The 22,614-nt window shown below is 43.3% G+C and overlaps 1 protein-coding gene across 22 annotated transcripts in view; it reads left to right on the top strand.

Annotated features, from left to right (window-relative positions):
• Nucleotides 1-22,614, top strand: part of HMBOX1 (homeobox containing 1) — a 130,757-nt gene that overhangs the window by 89,131 nt on the left and 19,012 nt on the right. For 6 of the 22 annotated variants that reach the window (XR_008465272.1, XM_054194276.1, XM_054194282.1 and 3 more), the window contains 4 exons: nt 16,592-16,674; nt 18,856-18,951; nt 20,615-20,709; nt 20,919-21,050. Coding sequence is in view for 21 of the 22 variants with exons in the window: in XM_054194276.1 (XP_054050251.1) it covers nt 16,592-16,674; nt 18,856-18,951; nt 20,615-20,709; nt 20,919-21,050 (406 nt within the window). In the remaining variant the exon portion in view is untranslated. Of the gene's footprint in view, nt 1-16,591; nt 16,675-18,855; nt 18,952-20,614; nt 20,710-20,918; nt 21,051-21,715; nt 21,797-22,614 lie in introns of all 22 variants that reach the window. The other 16 variants (XM_054194291.1, XM_054194286.1, XM_054194290.1 and 13 more) reach the window with 13 other exon arrangements.

The raw sequence follows: 22,614 nt of genomic DNA, 5'->3' as shown, positions 1-22,614 counted from the left end.
AGCCCTGGGCATGGTTCTGCCCCTGAGCGATATCGGTCCTGACATGCGTTATTAGAAATTCTTCCGATTGTGAAAGCACTATTACTGCAGCTCTCCTGAGCGCTGGGGCTTCCACGGCTTCCCTGGGGAAAATGAGAGCTCTATTAGCTGCTGAAATTCAGTTAGGAAATTTTCTTAGTTAATTTCATCCCATTACTCTTAGTTATGTCTTCTAGCAGAACCTTAATACCGGCCCCATAGGGGATCTAAGTTTCCTGTGCAAGGCTTTGGAGGAGATTTAAGTTTTGGATTCATTGCGTTTCTCCCTTTTCAAGCTGACAACAGAGCAGGAAGTAATGTCTTTTGGCCTCTTCCATTAGGCTCGTACATTGTTAGAAACAGAACATCAGTTTCTCATCAATATAACGATGTCCACTGGTTGGCTCGGGAATGCTGCTCGTCTTCCTCGGGTTTGTTCGGCGGGCTGCTGAGAGGTGAGGAGTGCTGAGAGTTACGCTCTGCTGTCCCTGCGACCCTCGGGTGGCATTGAACCTTTCGGTGACTCACCGTTCTCAACCGTGAAATATCTCCTACCTGCTTGGGAGACTGAGCCAAACCAAAGAAAGGATGAGCAAAGTGCTAAAAGCCTGTGACTCTGGGGTTACCGAGGAAGATTTGTGTTAGGCATTAGGAAAAACTTCTAACTTTAGGAATAGTTGAGCACTAAGCAGGTTATCTACAGAAATTATAGAACATTTCTCAGGAGCAAATTAGCTAGAAACTGTCAGGGTGGTTCTGATATACTTGATCTTAATGCAGAGGGAAACGTCAGGGGACTTCTTTACATTATTTTCCAGCTCCTTCTATTCTATCACACGGTGCGTGTTAGTCAGCAGCTTGCAGTGGGAGGTTCAACTTCATTAAGTCCTTTGAGACGTCGGAAGGGAGTGGTTTTTCGGGATCGGTTGTCTGCTGTTCATGCTTGTGAAATGCTTTGAGATCTGCGCGTGCAGGCACTTTGCACAAAGGCATTCGGGAAAGTTCACTTGACAATTTAGACGCAGGCAAGATGTTTTTATTGTCTGAAAGTTCAAACGGTTTGGCTCAGGGTCATTGCTGTATGTCTTCATAAAATGCAAGAGCAGCCATTTTATGCTTGCCACACAGTATCTTTCTTTTTTTGCATGAGATCAGGCTACGTTCCCTCTTAGACATGCATAATATGCAAGCTTCCTATTCTAATCAGCGGTAAGCAAATCCCAGTTGTTCGGCAGATTGCATGCAGTAAAATACAATGCTGGGATGTCTGTCCAGAGCACTCGCCAGACTCGGGTCTCTTCAAGGATCCAGCACCTAATGAGTTATTTTTCTTTTTCGGGGAGCTCAGGTGCTTTTTGTATCTTTGTGTTCTCTCTCTCTTTTTTTGTTTGTTTTTTTTTTATTTGGGTTTGTTTTTTTTTTTAATAAGAAAAACAGATCTGTGGGAGGGGCAGCTCCTTGCAGCAGACTCCAGATAAAATTTTTGTATCTGACAAGGTCAAAATAACTGAAATCAACATTTGCAAAAGGAGCCTTGTCAGTCTGACCTGCCACAGCACTGTCTGGTGCACTAAACCCATATTTTAAGAATGAGAATTCTTCTCTGGTCCAGATCCTCTCCTGCATTTCTCCAGGAGCAGTGGAGGTACTCCAGCAGTGTCCCTGCTCACGAAGGTGAGATGCAGGATCTCATCCTGAGTCTTCTCGTAGCATCAAAGCAATTGTCGTACAAATGGGATTGGAAATCTCTCTAAGTGCCCAGATGCTTTCAGTGAAGCTGTAAAAAGGCATGGCTGCTGCTTACTGTGCAGGCTAATGTAATTTTCGCTGGCTCCAGTAGCACCAGTGCATGGGAGGGATTCAGAAGACCAATTTTAGCTCTTAACCTCTCATTTGCTTTTAAGAACGTCAGCTGGTTCCTTCTGGCGTGACCCAACCCACAGACCCCATACTTCGGAGCATGCCCCTGAATGCTTATACGCGTGACATCCAGCTGCCCTGCGCGCCCTCGCAGTGATTTCCTGCGGCCATCCCCAGCGTGTGAAGCTGTGCTGGGGCATTGCATATGGAGAGGAGGAGGTATAGAGACAACCTCGATTCAGCCTGAGTTCCTGCTAGGAAAACATGAGTGTGACATGGCAGGTCTGAAGAGCAAGTCCAACTTGGCCTTGAACCCCTCCAGGGATGGGGCAGCCACAGCTTCTCTGGGCAACCTGGGCCAGGGGCTCACCCCCCTCACACCAAACAATTTCTTCACGGTATCTCATCTCAGTCTCCCCTCTTTCAGTTTAAAACTGTTCCCCCTCGTCCCATGGCTCCCCTCCCTGCTCCAGAGTCCCTCTCCATCTCTCCTACAGGCCCCCTTTAGGGACTGGAAGGCCGCTATAAAGTCTCTCCAGAGCCTTCTCTTCTCCAGGCTGAACCCCCCCAGCTCTTTCAGTCTGTCCTCCCAGCAGAGGGGCTCCAGCCCTTGGATCGTCTCCGTGGCCCTCCTGATGATGGTCACATGATGATGATACTTGTCATTCTTTCTACCTGTCCTCTCCAGTCTGTGACTGGTTCACCCATGGCTAGCAACCATGTGGCTGTGGACGAAAGCTCCTATCTCCTATCCTGTGTTTTTGTTAAATTCTGCCGTTGCAGCTGTGGGCATTCTTTCTATTCACATAAATATGTAATTCGTTCTAAATTTTGCTAAGGTCTTCAGGGTACTTCAGGAGAACTAGTTATACCTGTCTTCATTTTATATGCTAAGAAGCGTTTAAAAAGTTGGAGGTCTCTTGTGCCCGAGTATCATGAGAAAGAATAAGCAAGAACGTTGCATTTACCTTCCCGTGATCACTCATCGTATATACTACTATCAGTGTGCCGCTTATTTATCTCCTCTCTGAACTAAACTGTCCTTCTCTTATCTCTTCTCAGATGGCAAGTCTTCCCTTGCCTCAAATAACGTTCATTGTCACTCTCCTCTGGACCTTTTCTGTTTCTGCATGCAATTTTAAGTGACCCAGGGTGGGTGAGTAGGGACGGGAGCAGAGCTAATTACCATATTTCCAAGGTGAATATTCCAGCTTATCCAGGCAGCTGAATACGACTCCTGTTGTTCTCTGACATCCAGCCTCACATCTGGGTTTTGCTGATCGCTCTTGTGTATTCGTTGAGAGCGTGTTTTCTTTGAGTAGCCCGCAGCGATATGTGTGTCTTTTTCCCGAACAGTCACAACTGCCGTAGAACCAGTCGTGTCTGTGAGGAGTTTGAATTTGTTCTTTTCCGTGTGCATCACCCTGCTTTTTGCAAAGATAGCAAATGAAGTTCAGTCGTGGGAGTGTTTAGATATTTTTGAAATTCACGGCAATTACCCGCTTTATTTGTATCCAATATAAATAATTCACTTTACAGAGGATTATTTAATGGAAGTGTTAACGCCAATCATTTTGGGTCACAGCTTCTCTGCGCCAAGGCTTTACGGTCGTGTTGAGACCCAGATGCTGCTTGTTGGAAGGACCATGTAAAAGTACAAGTCTTTGAGCGTCTGTCCTTTGTTTCGGTGGCCAGTCCAGCCCAAACCACGACACTGTGCCAGCACTAGACTTTCTCTAATCCTTCACGGTATTCTTCTTCCTATGACTGTTTAAAGTACGCAGGATTGAATAGTAACAAAAAGCTCAGAGTAATTAGCTGCATCATTATTTTCTTGCCTGTTAACTTGATTTCAGGAGACAGGGAAAGTCATGGCAGAGTTGTCACAGAAACTGCGTGAACGGGCACGGTCAGTCTACATTTTGTGTAACTATTTTATAATGACTATTCACTGTGGGCTGTCTGGAGCAAAATTTCTTGATGATATTACGACCCATGTAAAGGTGATGTGTCTTTGGTTGTGTTCTGGTGCAAGGGTAGAAGTGCCACTCTGCTGTCTCTGTGTCTGTGAAGGAGCTTGAGACACTGCTGGGGAGTCTCCTCGCTCTTCGGGAGCAGACTCCTGGGAAGTTTAGCAGATGAGGCAGTGGCAAACGGCTCCCTGGGCAATGACAAACACAAGTGACAATAAAGCTGTGGTCATGCCCCTTTTGGCTCTTTTGCAGCCTGCTTAAAGTCCTGAGAAAGAACTAGACAGCCCTGACCTGCCAAGGAGGGTTGCTCCAGGTCCCAGTTCAGCTAAAAGGGATAGTCATCGCTCGCAGTGAGATTTACCTGACCTGGATGTAATACTATGGAATAAACCCACTGAAGTGAATTAGAAAATTAACTTCTTGAGCGATCTCGGAAGGAGTTAGTAATCGGGTTGGCACCTTGTCACCCCTTGCTGTGATGAAGCCAGCTGTCGGCACGGAGCACGCGTGAGCACCATCCACCTCAAAGCGCTCGTGGATTTGCCGGTTTCTGGTTTCTAGGAGTATGCAAAGTGTTCCCGCTGACTCGCACTGCAGCGACGCTCTGAACAGAGCCCAAACCTGCCTCGGTGAAAGGAGGTTCTCTGCCATCTAGGAACAGATGTGAGGTCTTTATACAAGTAATAAACAGAGTAATTACAAAGAGAAGTGAGGGAGCAAAATTCCGAAGTAAAACCCTTAAGTATGTTGCATCACGTATTTATGGGCTCTCGGTCAGACTGTGGAGCGCTTTAAACAGGCTAAAAAGAATGCTTTATCAGAGAACCATATGGGCTTTAACCACAAAAGTCACTACCACATCCTAGAGTCTTTTTTATCCTTTTTTTTTTTTTTTTTTAACTCCTGGACAGCACAATTGACCTTTTTTTGTTTGATTTTCCTTCGGAACATGCATACGTTTTAATTTGTTTTGAATTCTGTGCTGTTTGTGAGGAACTCTGTCAACAGACTAGGAGACATGGACCTGTTCCAAAGAGCTTTTTTAATATGATTTCCTTATAAAGAAAAAAAAGAATGAGAAAATAAGGTACATAAGTACAAAACATATAGAAAAAGGCATTTGATTTGTTGCTTATTATGTACATAGGCTGGCGCTCTTTCAGTTTCTAAATGCTCCTTGATATTCTCTTAAGCAGAGGAGCGTTGGTCTGGGACTTCCAGTTTCATGTCCAGCTTCTCTTTTTGCAGTCAACCTTTATTATATCCTTTTCAGAATCTGATTAAATTCTCTATCTTAGGAGCAGGTAGAGCCAAGCGTACAGAAGCCTGTCGGGAGACGGCTACCCAGCAGGCTGGAAATCTAAATTCCCAAGATTATTTGTGACCTGTATGTACCCATCCATCTTGGATCAATGTTATAATTTAGCTAAAATAAATCCTTACTTCCGTCTCTTGTCTCCAGTGTTGGTCCCCTTCATGTATTTTATGGTAAACCGTCTCCTCATCTCAGCCTTGAGGTTTGGGCAGGCAAAACGTGCTGTATCTCTTCCAAGGTAGGCTTCCCGTTCCTCTGCCATCCTGTGGTTGCTCTCTGAGCTGCTCAGTTCTAAATTCATCTTGAATACAGGAGACCAGGATTGTACGTAGTCCAGGTGAGGGCTCATGCAGGTGTTTTAATGCTTTTCTTTCTGGATTGGCAATAGCCGGCATCCTCAGCCGTATCGGGCCTTGCCTTTTTGGTGGTTTTGTCGCGTTGTGTCTTTTGGTCACCGTGACTTAAAAGACAACGATCTTTCCAGCTGATGATCTTTTTGTGTATATGAGAAGTTGTTGTTCCCAAAGTGGCTGACCCTGCATACTGCGCTGCTAAATGTCTTTTTAGTTCTTGCCCTTAGGATTGTCTGTTACTTTTTATGGTACTCCAATTCCCTGTACTGGCGTGGCTTCTAACTTTGTCATCAGCAGATCTCGTTACCATGTTGAGCCTTTGTGTCAAGATCTTGAAGAGTTTTCGTTCTTAAGATACTCCGAAGATGATGCTTGAGGAATATCACTGATAGCCATCTTCCAAACCATTATTTTAAATTTTCAGCCCAGTTCTTAGTTATATGTTTCCTTTCTACCCAATCTCATAATTATACTAATCTTTGTCTTTTCCAAAATTATGGATAATTTCCCATTTGTGACTTTATCAAATGCTTTACTGAAGTCCAAAAATGATAAGAGCAATTTATTTTTCTAGACAGAGGACATAGAGTCAACAACTCCTCAGCTGCTTTTAGAGCATTACTACCAGTACTGTTTAAGTCACGCCTGCTGAAGAGCCGGCCCCAAGGGAACTTGGCTCTTCTGAGCTAGAGTTTAAGAGGAAGCACACGGCAAAAGCCATGGCTCATGATAGGGAGCAGAAATCCAGGAATAAGGAGCCATGGATTGATTCCACAGCTCTGCATCTGGTTTCTTGTGTTTGTATCTCTTAACTTTGCTGTTCTATCTGTAGCTTCTTCGAAGAATATTAAAGAATAAGATTAAAGAACACAACTTCAGAATACTTTTAGGAGGTTTATGATCTGGTTCTAGAAAGCGCTCTTGACATACAAAACATGGTGGGTGTTTTTTAATGAAGTAATACTTTTGAATCCTTGGAGCTTATTATTTCCAAGGTAACTGTTTGCAATCCTATAGGCAAAAAAGAATTATAAAAAGTTGGATAATAAACTCAGCTATTTCCTTTCCCCATGGATGGTGAATAGTCATTGAATAATCCGTAGCAAATAAATAAAAAGATGTTGCTGCTGCCAGACTTGAGTAATACTCTTCAAGGGTTCACGAAGCTACCTCATTGCTTAAAACTTTCCTTAAACCTTCTTTGCTGTGATGTACAAAAAAACCTCATGAAGCTGGGCTTGGCACCATAGGAGCTTCATCAGCTAGCGTGCTGGCCTATGGTGATTCGTTATGCCTTGTTCTCATTTGCTTATATCCATCTGTTGCTTCGTATTTAGGTTGCAAGGCAGAGAATAGATTGATATTAAAAAAAAATTACCTTTTTGTGCTTTGTGTCCATACAGCACTTAATACGATAATAATTCTGGTCCAGATCGTGGAGGTACCGGGCATTAGGAAAAATATATGTACTGAGCATAAAATCAGAAGCCTCTTGACTTTAGGCGCTGGACATCCTGCAAGAATTGGCCTTATCTTGTCTTTTGGTCCTGTAGGATCCTTTCATTAGTTTAATTAGTTCTTATTTCCTGAAAACGCAGCAGCAATGGTGGCTGGCTGTGCGCTTCTAAGCTGAGCTGACCTGGGCCTGGTCCAGTACTGAAATTGGAAATAAAAACTCGCAGATCTTTGAGGGGAAATGCTAGTGATTATGTTGGAAGTTGTCAGCTCGTACTAAGCTGTATCACAAATCTCGTGTTTGGTTATTTTTCCTCTCCTGGAGGCTTAGGACAAAGTGAGACTTGAAGCTTCATAGCCCGAAGGACTATAAAATTTTGAAAAACATGACCTTACTGAGGCTAAACTAATAACAACTTGAGGGACCTTGCTGCTAACACTTGACATTCTGCGCGTACGGTTTTGGTGATCCAGCGCTGAGCTTCCCAGCAAAGCACAATTTTGAGGCAAGGCTAGGCTATTCTTCTAGAAATACCTTAGTTTAGAAGAGCTGAAAACTGAGTTCTGACTCTGATGAGTTTATTATTTTCTTCAAGAGAGCAGAGAATGATGTTTTGGATTGAGTAATGTAAAATCCAGTTCATACATTTTGCTATTTATTTGCGTTGCTGGATAAAGCCTTGGAATCCATGTTGTCTTGCACATAGTATCTCTAATAACCGCAGCGGTGATTACAGTACAGCTCGCTGAAAGGGGACTCACCGAGCAGGAGAACAGCCCTCACCAGTGGGTGGGCTCTTAGTGATTTCTGCAGGGTCTCATCCCTTCTTGGAAACCTTCCGTCCATGGACTGACCCTGGCTTAGCTTTGCTTGCTTTGTGGGAACTAGATCATCCACGGGATGTAACGTAAACAACTCTTCCCCTGTAGAAAGTTAAAAAATGCAGATGAGATGTTTGTTTCTCAGTTGTCTTCATAAAGGTCTTGTTTATCAGTCGGTTAAGTCCAGAGGATTTAATGTACATAAATATCCCCATACTGTGTAGGTCTCAATTTAAATACGGCAAGTAAATAAAGGAGAACGAGGGATACTATTATTCACGCGTAGACGCCTTGTTAGCAAGAGCTTTGAAGGTGCTGTATGCTCGCACCAACCCGTTGTTGAAATATTACAGAACAATTCTCACTTTATCATGTTACCTGCTGGCTTCAAAAAATTTCCGTCTTTCCCCCCCCCCCCCCCCTTTTATTTCGTGAACAATTTAGTTAACTGTGTTGGTTTTGTGAGTCTGCGATGCCATTAAGTTTAAGGATAGTCATAAAACTTTAGCCGTTGTCTGCTGTCAGCGTCTTCAAGGTGCCTTAAGCAGAAAGTACCTGTGTGTTTCACATTGCGAAAAACTCCAAATCTTTCTACTCAGAAGAGACCTGTTGTGTAATTTCAAAAATACTCTTATCACCAAATCCAATTACAAGGAAGAGTAAATCGCCACCTCCAATGTCTTAACTATGCTTTTTTTAATTGTTAATTATCTCAACAGTAGGGTGCTATAGATTAGCAGGCATAGATTATCTTTTGCAAGTATGAGGCTTTCAGAGCTATTATCAATTAATTCTGTTTTTAAACAAATTTTAGGATAATATTAATAGCTTGATAGGATTGTGTTGGTGCTTGGGACTGCTGTCAAAATACTGAGAAAATGATTTTTAAAAAATTAGAAACTCGATGATGTTATAGCAGCTCTGAAGGTCATACAGTTTTACGTGCTCCAGCGCAAGGTGTATTTTTGGCATTTTAATCTACATTGCAGAGTAGATTCCTGCTAAGAAACATCAGTAAAATGACTGTCTCAGAGTTTAGGCGCTGATTTGTAAAACCAGAATAGAGTGTCAGCTTTAGTATGGGAGTTTTTTAATGTGTACTGAAATGACTGTACGATTTATGTACACAAACACGTACTGAAATGTGAAATAATTAAAATTCATTTATGCTTGGTGCTTTAAGTGATCTAGTTCTGTTACCTGACCTAAAAGCTCTCAAAAGCAAAAGGACTTTAGAGAGGAGATATTGCTTTATTCGATGTCAGGTGCCAGGTGGAAATCCACAAATCTAGCACACCTTACTGGGGATGTTCACCCGTTATTTATACAAAACAGATTCTCGTAATTCTTTCTGCCTACCTGATACATAACTCCACCTGGTCTTACATATTCATGAGGGTGACCGAATAGCCTTTTTGTACACGCGTAGTAAATTTTGCTGCGTCGGCAAAACACTTCTGCGCAGGTGTGAGCTTCTTGGTGGTCATTCGGGTAAGGAGACCCTTCCTCGCATTATCCTTTTAAGATATTGGGTCATCTCAGGACAGTAAAAGTTCACTCTAAGTTTGCCAACTTCTTGAGGAGGATGAGGATGTTCCTTGAAGTAGCCACAACTCTTTCTTAATTGACATAGGAGTACATACTTTGACGTATAAAAGAACCTTGAAGTGATTAACTGATGCTTGTTATCCCATCCTTAGTGATTAACTATTTCTGGCTGTCTCCTCGTTATCATTATTTGTAACATCTGCTGAGGGAGAACTGTTTTCTACAACCTCTGTCGGCACAGTGAGAAGGTTAGTAAGAAGCAAACAACATTTTAGTGAGCATATGGTTATAAACAAAGCAGAGGCCTGTCTTTGGTAACAGTTCTGTTGAGATTTCTCCTCCAGGCTTGCACTCTCCGTGAAAAGAAGTACAAGAATGAAACATCTCTTGCAGTGATGTTACTCTTACAGACTTTAAAACTGTTCTCTCCTTAGAGTATGGCAATACCCTGGGGTTGAAAGCTCAAGCTAGGAACGAGATGCAGGTTTTTAAAGAATGAGGATTCTTACGGTTTGGTTCCAAAGCTTATTCAAAGTTATGATAGATTCTACATTGGATAAAATCCCAAATTTTTACGTTGGGACTGGCTGTCTCTGTAGGTCAAACAGAAGATCTGGGCTTCTTGCCGAAATTGCTGAGAAACCTCTGGTCAGCGCTGCAGAAGAGGTCGAGCTGGAGTCCTGTGGTGATTTCTTCACTCCGTTAAATCCATAGACCTGTGAAAGCCCCTAGATAAATGATAGTGCTGTAGGGAAGACAGTGGAGAGCCATAGCCATCGCATTCATCAGTGTTATTTTCTGAGTTTGGGATTTTTTTTAAATTTGTCGTTTGCCTGGATGGAAGGTGCAGTTGAGCTGAGGCTGCAGGAATGCCTAGATTGGCATCCAGAGGGCTGCGCTTCTCATCCTTGGCCGATCTCAAATGCAGACGTTCCTCACCAGGTGCTTCCTGGAGCAGCTAAACTGGTGGCTGTTTTGCAGTCCTGGGGGAAAGAGAAGATGGTGTCTTCAGTGTAATTCTCGGCTGCATCAGAGTTTATCTCTGGAGAGGATATCTTTAAGCTTTAATTTTGCCGTCTAGAATAGAAATGAATTTACTGTATGTTGCAGGGGGAACTGTTTAGGTGACATGCATGCCGTTATTATAGAATCTGTAGAAATATCAGTAGATAAAATGGATGGTGTCATCTGTTGACCTCGCTGAGAATGGCATTAGCGATATTCTTGGCCAGTATTTACTGGGAAATAAACTAGTCATTACACTTTCTGATGAGATTATGCTTTGAATGTCACTTCTCTGACAGTCTGTCTCATGCCACGCAGAGATAAGATCTCAGGCGCAGATGACAGACCAACTTCAGAAATATTTCCATTGATTTGACAGCCTGGATAATAGTTCTGTTAAAAGCCGCAGAGACTGAAACAATGACCTCTTGCCACTGGGTGATACTCCGTTGATAAATATACTAATGAGAGATAAAGTGGGTAACTATATTCGAGTGTTTTATGTAACTTGTCGGTGGAAAGCAGAGGTACCGTTCGAAGGGAAACTAGATAGGGAGCTGAAATTACAGGCAGGCTTATCGAAGACAGAAGAGCAGCTTGCACTCTCGTGTATTTTGAGACACCAGAGGGTTTGGCAGGGAGCTCGGTCCCTGGTGGCAGCGAGATCTTCTGTTCATCAACAGGGGTCAGATGGGAGCTGAGGAAAATGGGCAGGGTGTGGGTTTTTTTTGGTTTTTTTTTTTTTTTTTTTTTGGTCCCTGGGCCGGTCGCCGAGCCCATCACTCGGGCTTTGCTTTTAGCATCGCTTGAAGAGGACGCGCGTGAGCTGCCATTGAAGGAGCCGGTCCCCAGCTGCGTGGTTCAGCCGTCTCCTGCCCGCCTCCCTTGGCTGCGCAACCACTGCTCTTGGCATGGCTGGAAAGCTGGACCGGAGAAGCAGTTGGGGGAAAAAAACCTTCCCGCAAAAAGGGAACGAAGGAGAGGATAGGACCGTTCCTTTCCGTCTGTGTTGAAATTGAGATAAGCTGGAGTGCAGCCGGAGTCTCGGGCAGGCTGGTACTTGGTGGAGGAGTCGGAGCTCCCAAAAGTGCAGGAGGTTCCACTCGCAGGTGCTTCCCGCAGTGATGGAAGTGGGAATCCAGAGACACAGAGTTAAATGAGGGAGGGAACTTGCAGCACGTCCGCTGTTTTCAATAAATATCCATCTGTGTACTCTTCCCTCCCGTTAATTGCAAGGTAAATTATCCTTCTTTCATTGAGGTTACCCTGATGCACACGTACCTGAATTACCTCACCTCGAGTGCCTGTAATTCTGCTGTAACAGCTGACCCGCGGTGAATTGTTACCCTGCCACGCATTTGAGCCTCTCTGCTTTGAATCACATCCACGCTTTGGAGCTCTAACCGTTGTCATGCTGTAAACTAAGCCTTTCCCCAGCCCAGGGTCTTCTGAGCCACACTGGGGTTTTATCGGTTGGTGTCTGACATCCAGCCCTCTGAAAAAGCACCAAACCTGCCCGTCCTTCCACTGCTCCGTCGCTTGGTTCGTTTCAGACACTTCCCTGGCAGCTGCAAAGCTGATATGAAGCAGCAAAACTTCCGCTGTGGATTATCAGGAACGCTACCAGGGCATTGCTTAATGCATCTGATATCTCAGCCTGGATAACAGGAGCCATACAGCCGAGCAAAAAAAAAAAAAAAAAAAAAAACCAAGATTGGCAGCTATTGCAGGAATTCAGATAGGGGCACCTTGGTAAAGAGTGGGGGGGAGTGCGTTTACTTCCATTACAGAGCCCGGTGCTGAGATGGATTCTCTCTCCGTCATTGTCCTAAGCACATTATCCCTGAAAGAAAGAGGGTTTCTCTGAATCTGCAATTTTTCTAGGCTTCAGTGTTATTGAAATGAAACCGCTTCAAGGATATCTACATTCTTTACCATCATATGGATTCTCATCTCATGTAAATTATTTGGCCACTTTTCATTTTAATCCTCCACTGTCATTTTCGACAAAAGAGATCATTTGGTTTCTTCATTGAAGGTATTCAGCTGACAGCTGCCCTTTGTCTAGAAAGCAGTGTGCCTTTGCAGGATTTACTTCTGCCTGCTCTTTTTCTTCTTTTTTTTTTTTTTCCCCCCCTTTTAAGTTCATATCGCTTCATATTTTTCATCTGTAGTTTTCAGGAACTTTTCAGATTGTGAAGAGACTGTGGTTTGTAGCTGTGAAGGGAAATTCAGGCATCCCTCGTTCACTCCCTTTCCTTTAGCAAGGGTATACCTGACAGATAAGTAACAAAACTGGAGGCAGATTAATTCGTTTCCTGCTTGCAAGAAGAACCATAGTCAAAAAATTCACAGTTTGTTGACAACTTCTATGTGAGCAAACCAAACCAGACAGTGATGAAGTGTTGAATTTTTTACCATGGCTTCCCTGTCTTGAAAACTCGGTTATTCTCACCTACTTTCCAGAAATATTGGGAGGCTTTAAATGCTGTGCTTTGTGTCATGGTGTATCACCCACAAGTCCCATTAAGACCTTGAAATAAGTGATGGGAACGAAATATGAATGTGTTGGTAGAGTGTGTATACAGAGGATTTGGAGGCTGAGGATGAAAATCAGATCTTACAGCTGAGGATGTATGGTTTTGAGACCTTTTTCTTTAAGATGGAAAACTCCTGAGCGTGATCTCTTCCCTGATAAAACCAGCTGACGGTCTCTGTCAAAGGTTAAAAGCACAATATGGTGATGGAGAAGAATATTGTCAGGAGAAGTTGAGGAGAAGATACCGTTTTGGGGAGGAAGAGTTGAGGGTTGGACAAGTTCATAGGCAGCTTGAACGTGTGGGGGAAGGAGGAGGCACAACATTAATGTGGATAAGGAATGAGCCAGCAGGTGGAAGGAGAGGTAGGTACTAAAATTACTGTGCCAACGACAGATACTCAGGCAGTTCCCTTCCCGCTCCCCTCTGGTACCCGCTTAGCTTTGTCATCTCCATGAAAACGTCTTATTTACCAGGAGAGCTGCCTGAAAACTTCTCAAATTTTTAGTGTTTTATGGAAAAACAGGGTTTCAGGATGGAAAGAATTTTAGATTTTCAAGTGGGCATGACTTTTCTTGTAGAAACGTTCAGACGTTTACATTAAAAGGTAAGAAATTTGTGTTTGAATTGAACGATGTTTCAGAATGACGAAAAATACATTTTGATCCAATCAGATGAAAATGTTTTTAGCTTATTCAATTGTAAAATGTGTTAAGATAAATCACTGTTTCAGTTTTGAGTTTTTTTCTAAATCACAAAACCGATTCGACTGCACAAAGAAAACTTTCTTGTTTGCCAGAAGAGCTGTCTCATTCATTGTCCAGTTCTGGAAGTTTGCTCCATCACGGGGAGATTTCCTGTTATCCTTGAGAATTGTAAACTTGAGCCTAAGTTTTGTTGTTACTAGAAAGTGTGAGCTTTTTCGTCTGAGCCAGCAAAAGCGCATGGCAGTCAGTGCGTTGCTAAAAGGATAGCATTTAGCTATGTGCCAAGAGAAGGGTCACTGATGGCTCTTGTGTTGTTATTTCTTCATTAATTGGTGTCTCAGAGTCTTCCATCAACATAGGAACGGGCAGTTTAAGTATTCACCGTTACTTAATTTTATATCTTTTGTTGTTTCTTCCATAAAGTTCGGCATCATCTAGCAGTTTTGTGACCACAGATGATCTAGATCCATAATACCGCATGATATCAGGGTTTCACCGTCTGGTTTTAGTACATCCCCATGTAGATCCATTGGGTTTCCTAATTTTATGGGGTTTCTTTTGTAGTGTTTGTTCTTGACTTTTGACAAGTAGCTATAAACAAAATAACGTTCAGAAAAAGGAGTCCATAAAATAGCTGTTATGGCTACCGAAATTTGCTGAGTTAATTTTTGTACGTCTGATGGTGACCTGGATTCCTGACTAGGGCTCCAAGTCATATGATGTACTCATGTAAATAATAGTACAGCAGTTTTCAGCTGTGGTGTCTTGATGTTCCTTTATCTCATGGCATTTAAAAGAAGAAATAGTTCTTGCCTCTGGGCGGAGAGGGGAGTGCTCTATTTTGTAGGTGGGAGAGCTGAGACATGGTCATGGGGCAGTTAGACTGGGATCCTGAGCTTCTGCTTCCGTCACGAGCTACTAGAAAAACCATTTTCTTGTTTGTGTGTCAAGCTCTCCATTCTCCAAAAAGGCTTTGTACAGAACATGACCCCTTTGAAAATAGAAATTTGCAAGTTAAGATAGATACTGCAAGTTAAAATGATATAATAATAGAAGATGGTATGTCTGGAAGAGGAAAGAATGTATTTTAAGAAATACCATCCCCAGAGACTTGGGGGTACTGCTGAAAGCAGGGGAAAAGAAAATTTGCTGATAATTCAGGGAGCGTTCCTGCTAATGCCAGTGCCAGAGTTGACAGTGCTACGTATTTGAAGTTTCCCAGGAAGTAAGTGTAAACAGGTGTCACAGAATCACGGAATGGGTTGGGTTGGGAGAGACATCAAAGGTCATCTAGTTCCAGCCCCCTGCCACGGGTGTCCTGCTCCTCAGGCCTAACGGCAAATATCTCAGATGTTTTTCAGAGTAGGTTCGAGCCTCGTGGGAGCTGTGGGTTATGGTCAGTCTCTCTGCATTTACTTCGTAAGAGCAGCTCAGAGGTCCAGGGAAGACGTAGTGGATGTTTACATGTAAATGCGATTGCCTCCAAAGCCCAAATTGGTAGTACAGCCCTTCATTCGGTGAGGATGGAGCTATTCCTGTGGTTTCATTTGCTCTCTAAGGTAGCAAATCAAGTGGGAGTACATTAACAGCGCAACTTGCTGTGCTATGGGGGATTCCTCTTAGTCCGTGAGCGGCAACTTGGAAATGGGACTCCGATTGTGGGCATAGCCGCGACCGTAAATAACACTGTGGACAATGGGATGAAGGAGTAGTACCTAAAATTCAATCTGAATGTTCAAAATTGGTATTTACAGTGAATTGAAATAAACTGGAAGTGAAGTAGCGAGGGAGATCTGCATTAGTACCGCTTATTCAAGGAAAGGTTGGACAGAAACAGTTGTATGGAACGAAATCCAGGTTTCCATAGAAAGTGGCTGTGCTGGGGCTGATCCACCGGAGGAGAAATAAGACCATGGAAAATAATAATTACCTAAACATGCCTGAATCTCCTTCTACCAAATGCTCTACAATCTAATTTTCAAATACAGAGCAGCTGTCTAACAGCTGAACCTGCTGCTGATCAAAGTTGATCAAAGAAATCTTAGGATTATATATTCCGGACAATCTACAGAAAAAAAATGTAGTAGTCCCTGCTTATGGCATGCTTATCAGAGTCCATTGAAGTAAACAGGACTTTTTGTTGTTTTTAATGCAAATCTGATAAGCTCCGTGGAATGTAAATCAGTTCATTAAAATTTGTAAAGCACTTAAATGAAGTAAAAGAGAAAAACCAGTTTAACTTTTATAGGATGTTTACTGCATATAAAGTACAATAAAATCAGAATTATTCAGAAAAAAATACTGTTAAAAATATGGTACACGCAATATGTTGTTCTGGGGAAGATTTAAAATTTTTAAATTGTGATTTAAAGAAACAAGCTAGTCTGGCTCTAGAAATCTTACCGTATTACCGTGTAATTTTGTCTGTACAGTCTTCATACCGTATCTGTCTGACGTACGCAATATTTGTGTGTGTGTTTGTGTGTCATATGTATACAAGGATGTATGTGTGTGTGTATTAACCTAGGGATCAAAATGAACATTCAACAGCTCCTTCATTTGTAGGACGCTGCCGAAGCTGGGGTTATGTCAGGAAAAATATAAGTAAATGATAATAAAAAAGGCAGCAGCGTGGGCTACGATGTCTTCTGACATGACGCTTCACTTGACAGTCTTAACTCTGATATTCGTGGCAGTGCCTGCTTTGTTGCATCTCCTACTACAATATTCCGAATGCCGAGGTGACTGTGCCAATGCTGAGATAATATTCATTTATCGGAGGCGGTTGGGAAGTTTTATCCACTCTCCGTGGGTACGAGCGCATGCCGATATTACCTTAGGCATATGCAGATTTGCATCAAATGTACGGCGTCTGTTGATGTGATGCATAAACTAGTAGTTGACACCTTTTAGTGAAACTGCTTTGGAGCATTCATGCTCCGATTTCTGAAAAAAAACTTCTTTTTTTTTTTTTTTTTTTTCCTCTCTTCCCTTGCAGTTACTTCAATGAGAATCAGTATCCGGACGAGGCAAAGAGAGAAGAAATTGCAAACGCCTGTAATGCAGTTATACAGAAGCCAGGTGAGGAGCTGATCACGGGGTCCTTTCCAAAGGCGACTGCGATTACATTTCAACACCTCCTGCTAAATTCAGCAAATGTCATTTTATGCCTATTGCTAACAAGTGTAGTGCTCTCACCTAGTCGTAGGTTTCTTCTTGAGCATTCTATAACTCATGTTGTGCAGGGCTGCCATACTTGGATGAACACGAAGTCAATGCCGTTTTCAAACCTCAGTGCCGATGTCTGCAACTTGAACTCCCACCATGTGAGATACGGAGTACAAGTTGTGCATCTGAACACTTCATTTTTGCGGCTTTGTAAATGGCCTTGCGAAGAAAATAAACGCGTCTGCAAGGTTTTCATTCTTTACGTTCAGTTATTTCAAAGTACTTATACAAGCACTCAGCGCTGATGCCAAAATTTTATTACACTCCATAAAAGTGAGTTTTGCTGGTTCCTTTTTACAGATGGGAAATCTTTGGTTCGCAGACTAAGACTTGCTGGAGATCATACGGCAGGTCCTCAGCGGAGGAGGGAGCACAGCTCTTCTGTCCTTCAGTTTTCTTTACGCGACAGGGGTCTCGCACTAGAGTCTCTGTATTAACAGAGGATCTTGTACTTGGGTCAACAAGGGGCATTTTCTCTGTTCCTGGAGAAGTCATCCTTGGGAGAGAAGCGTGAATATTCAGTGCAGTGTTAGTGGACGCGCCTGCCTTTGCTTAGTTTTGCTAACCAAACATTTACAGAGTTTTCAGAACTTGTATTTTGGATATATTTAGGTATATTTATGTAACCAGAATAAAAATTAATGCCAAAGAAAGCTAAGGCCTGACTCCTGAACATCGGCACACGGGATAGCACAGAATCATAGAGCGGTTCATGCTGGAAGTGACCTCTGGAGATCATCTGGTCGGGCAGGACCAGCTTAGATTAGGTTGTTCAGGGCTTTACCTCGTTCCATTTTGAATATCTCTGAAAGCGGAGGTTTTCCCACCCCTCGGCCCCTGTTGAACACTCTCCTGGCAAAGTACTTTTTTCTTAATACCTAGTAAAAATTTCCCTTGTTGCAACTTTTATGTGTTACCTCTTGTCTTTTCGTTGTGGAAGCAGAATGATCTAGCGCGTAGATCACCGAGGAGGTTCGGATTTTATTCCTGGCTGTGCTGCTGGTTGGTGTAGCAACTTTGAACAAACTCCTTAAACACCATGTCTCAGGGTCCGTAAAATATTGTGAGTGGTGCTGATGCAAAGCATTAGGAAACAGCGTAGCTAGCTATCTCCAGATTTTCTTTCTTTCCCTTGTCTCGTCTCTCCTTACTTAAATTTGCAGATTCCTGCAGTTACGTGGATGTTTTGTATGTTAAATAAATAAACTTTGAGAAACATCCCCTCGTAGCCTGCAGAGGACTGAGGATGCAGCTCCACTGAACAGGGTCAAGGCCAGCTGAAGAGGTTTCCACGCCGTCCCTGAAGTGCTGAATCCCTCCAGTCTCCCCTCTTTTACGGAGGTGATCAGGAGAAGGGATTGTCTCCTCTAGCTGGCTGGTGGCTGTTGGGATTTTATTTGTTGGTTTAAGTGTAAAAATGCAGTGATGTGGTTTCCAGCATCCCACCCCTTCTCCCAAAAGATCACAAGTGTCCTGGCATTACCGAGAGGGTGTGAGTAGTGCGGCGGGAGCACCGTCGCAGCTGGCGGTGGAGAGGAAGGGAAGCGGGTTGGAGGGGACGGCACAAAATGTCTTCATTCATTTTGCTGCGGAAGAAAAGACGTCATTGAACTGTATCCCCACGGCCCATAGTAAGAGAGCTAGCCCAAGGGTATGCGATTTGTGGCAGGGCTGCGAATTGAATTTGAGGGTTTTTTTTGAATCTCAGTTTTGTGCCTGAACTAGAAAAGCAGCCCTCTATTCTCCCACGGCTCTGGTTTTGGTTGATTGAAGCTGCAAAGAAATTCCTCTACTTCGGATTTTTAAAAAAGAAGAAAGGCTACTTTGTTTTTAGAGAGATATTTGGCATTTATTACCATAGCATCTGGATGCAGTACTTTGATTCGCATGAAATTCACTTTATTCTCAGTTATAGTAACTTTTCAGTGCTGTCAATATTTCAGGGGTTTATCACGTGTGAAGGTCTTGTGCCTACCTCTGGACCCCGGCGAGTAACAATGCTGTATTTATTTTTTTTCTCTGTTACTTTCATAGGAAAAAAGTTATCGGATTTGGAGCGAGTCACCTCCCTTAAAGTATACAATTGGTTTGCCAACAGAAGAAAGGAAATCAAGAGAAGAGCCAATATCGGTAATGTATCAGAGAGCCCGCGTCCAAGGGTTAGCTGGTACACTTGCTGAGGAGAGATGGAAAATACGTAAGATTGTATTAATCAAAATACTAGAGGTTCTGACGTTCTTAATAGAAATGTGGAGCAGGTTTAAAAATTTGTCTCTTGCTGTTCTAGATTTTTCCTAAAATACGGGTAGAATTTAATTGATGAAATTCCATCATCAATGCAGGAAAAATGATGCAGTTAGGAAATTTTACTGGAAGATCAGTTTTTAAAACCAAAGTGAGAATTCTGTTGGCGGCAGGAGGATCGTATTTCCCTATGCTCGGGCTCCTTTGAGTATCCAAAATAAAATCGAAAATAAAACCTCAAAATATCTGCATTGGAAATAAGGGAATCTGAGACGATTGCCAGTTCCCAACCTCAGCATGCTGTTTAAATGAGAAGTGGCCGTTGTGAAGAGCTTTTATCTGGTTGTAAGTTTCCTTGTGGCTGTGTTCCACTGAAACGTGCCTGTTTTTTCAGCCAAAACCCGGGGTGTCTTTTTTACTGCCATCCCTGAGCCCCCGCCCGGGGATCCCAGAGCCCACAGGAGTTGTTTTACATCTCGGACACAGCCACTAGGACCAAAGGTTCCACAAGACAAGCGCTAGCTCTGGTTATGGCTTTGGTCCTTAGTGCTTTCTGAGGGGTTTCACAGTGACAAGCGGCTGGAACAAAGGAATAATTTTTCTTGATGATCAGGATAAAACAGAAGTCACTTCAGAGTCAGCCCGGCAGGTTCTTTGCTTGAGTAGCCAATCGTAAGGAAATTAGAAGTGGCTCTGAACTTGGAAGGAGTAGACCTTCTAATAAGAATAAACAGAAGACATTCTAATGAGAATGAGCTTGCATTAGCGGCCAGGACTCAACAAACTTCTGCAGTACATGCAGAATTTTACACGTTTACTTCCGCGTCCTACGCAGGATTACGTTTGCAATGTATAGGCGAACAGAGATCCGTACCTGCTCGTTAACCGGTATTTGTGCAAATGTCAAGTATCATGCCCTTTTGCTGACTGCTGCTTTTTGCCACATTTGTGAATAAGAAAAACATTTCTTTTTACAGCCTTTGGCGTGTTATTGAAATTTAACCTAGTTTTATTTTTTTAAAAAATGAAACCTGTTGAAGGGTGGGGGGAACGAAGTAAAGTCAGTCCAAGGTGGGTGGAGTTACAGCTGTAATGTTGGAAGGACATTAAAAAGAACGAATGGATCCTACTGGAAGATGAAGATATGTGTGTTTTTAAATCCCTTAAATGCTTTAAAAAATTCCTCCATCTATTTTCAGACATTCGCCACCCCCCTCAAGTCCTGCCAGTCCAAACTGTGTGGGAAGATCTACAGGGAATGCCTTTGCCACTCCAGTGCATTAGAAAATAAGATAATTTCTAATAGGACTGGCTGGAAAATAAGGATTCTTCCTCACAAACAAACCTGTTAGTTGGCAGGGAAGGATTTCAGGCAAACCAGTGTCTGTACATGTGCTACCTTCCCAGATACTGGAGAATGGAGAGGAAGAGGCTAAGAACTAACTCTGTTCTTCAAATTATTCTAACTTGTTGGGGGAAAAAAAAAATAGTTACTTTTAATTACTCTAATGCATCAGATAAATTAGGGATCCATTTGCTTTTTTCGAAGAAGCAGCAATCCTGGAGAGCCATGGAATAGATGTACAGAGTCCGGGAGGTCATTCCAACAGTGACGACGTTGATGGCAATGACTACTCGGAGCAGGTAAGCGTCGGGGCTGAGCCGTGTGGCCCCAGCAGGGAGAGTTCTCGCGACACGTGAAGAGAACCCTCTGCCTCTCGCAAGTCGGATGTCTCTTATTTTCCTCTTGCTTTTATGTAATTGTAATGGGGAAGGGGGAAGAGCCCAGCTCCCCTCTTTGAATGTGTTGAGCAACCAGCGTTCACCCACATGGATTTATTGTCATACAACAGGACACTTGGCAAGTACGCAATGGGGAGGAGGAGGGAAGATGTTCAGAGGGAGGCAGAGAAGCAGAGAAGGTAGAAGAAGACAGGAGGATCTGCTCCAAACAAGCAAGTTACACCATTCACGCCACACGCAATGTATGAAAAATGTTAGGAGAGTGTTAACTCACCCAGTGCACCATGCATAACTTGCGCTCTCCTTACCCCTGGCACCGTCCTAGTTATCCACCCTCCAGAAAGGACGTACAGGTCTTTAACAGTTGCTCCTATTTGTCAGGCACCAACATGCTTCCCTGCAAAACTAGGCATGTGTGTTCCTCTTGCACCTATTACTTCTTTCTGCGAGAAATGTCTCCGTTATAGCCTGCGCCGCCGCTGCTGCGCGTTGCTTATCTGGCACCCAGACAAGTGCAGCGGCGAGCCCCTGCCCACTACACTTTATAATCCCTTTTGCCAAACTTGCCCAGCAAGATGCTGAGCACCCTCCTGTAAGGTGCTGAGCTCCCTCTGTTTGCCTGGGGGAGCACCTTTCAGGAGCGTCTCAGGATCCGTCCCTAAGACACTGACAGACAAAGGGTGAAGGGTGGGGGGGAAAGGATTTGATTAAATCAAAGTCTGACATTTATTTGGCCCTCCCCGTACCTTTTCCGTATTGTTCTGAAACTATGTGCCACTATTTGGATTGTTTACATATTATCTGTCTTTTTTTTTTTTTTTCTTTTTGCATTTTAACTCTTGCCTATTCTCTATTTTCCTTGGTTATTTTTAACCCTTGACAGCAACTTCTTTTTTAAATTCTCTAGCAAAAGAATACCCCTTCCCGCACTCTGAGCCCTCACCTACCCTAAAGTTGGTGACCCTTCCTTCACACACCTTCCTGACAGGTATTGCATCCCCTTCCCAATTTTCCTTCAGGTGTCAGTGTTGGCCAACCCCCCCCCTCTCCCTGCCCAGGGCTGTGTGTGCTTGGCGCCAGTGGACCTGAAACGGTTCACTCACTTGGTTCTGGGTTTGATATGAGCTGTGTTCTGCGCTACACCCAAACAGCTGGGGTGGGCAGATCGCTTTTAATTGACTCGTTTGGGAGAAGTAGGTAGGTCTCCCTCTGCAAAAGCTGCTGGTGGAGTGTCCTGGAATGAGTCCCCAGCAGACTTGGCTGCGGCCCAGTACGACAGATATCTGGCAGAGGCATTCCCAGCCGCTCCGCTTCTGACGGGCATTAAGGCCCTTTTTATAGGTCATCACCAGCAGATTTGGTGGAACCAACTTTGCTAGCCCTAGATGATGAGAGGCTGCTCCGTGACTGTTATAAAATGTTTTGAAACTGCTGCCGAGCACAGATAATTCCTTGTCAGGCAGATACAGGACCTGAATACTGAGATGAAGTCTTATGTAGGCTCCCAAACTATGTTTTTCTTCTGTGGGTTGTCCAAAATACTTTGAAAAGAGAAATGAATCGGTTATTAAAATTTCAAGATCTTTGTTTAGAGTCCTTAAAAATTACATTTCTCAGTAACCTAGCTGGGCTCCTCGATGAAGTGTAATTAGGCATTAGCAGCGAAGCGGATTAAATGGCAAGCTCTCCTGATGACCATTTAACATCCCTTAGCTGTTAAAACCATAAATTCTGTTTTCCACAGTGACACTTAAACTCCAGTAAACTTTAAAACGCAAAGTTCATCCAAGTACTAATGAAGTGACT

This window comes from Rissa tridactyla, chromosome 3 (genome assembly GCF_028500815.1).
Source record: "Rissa tridactyla isolate bRisTri1 chromosome 3, bRisTri1.patW.cur.20221130, whole genome shotgun sequence".
NCBI lineage: Eukaryota > Metazoa > Chordata > Aves > Charadriiformes > Laridae > Rissa > Rissa tridactyla.
The sequence above is the reverse complement of the archived record's forward strand: the minus strand, read 5'-3'. Positions and strand labels throughout refer to the sequence as shown.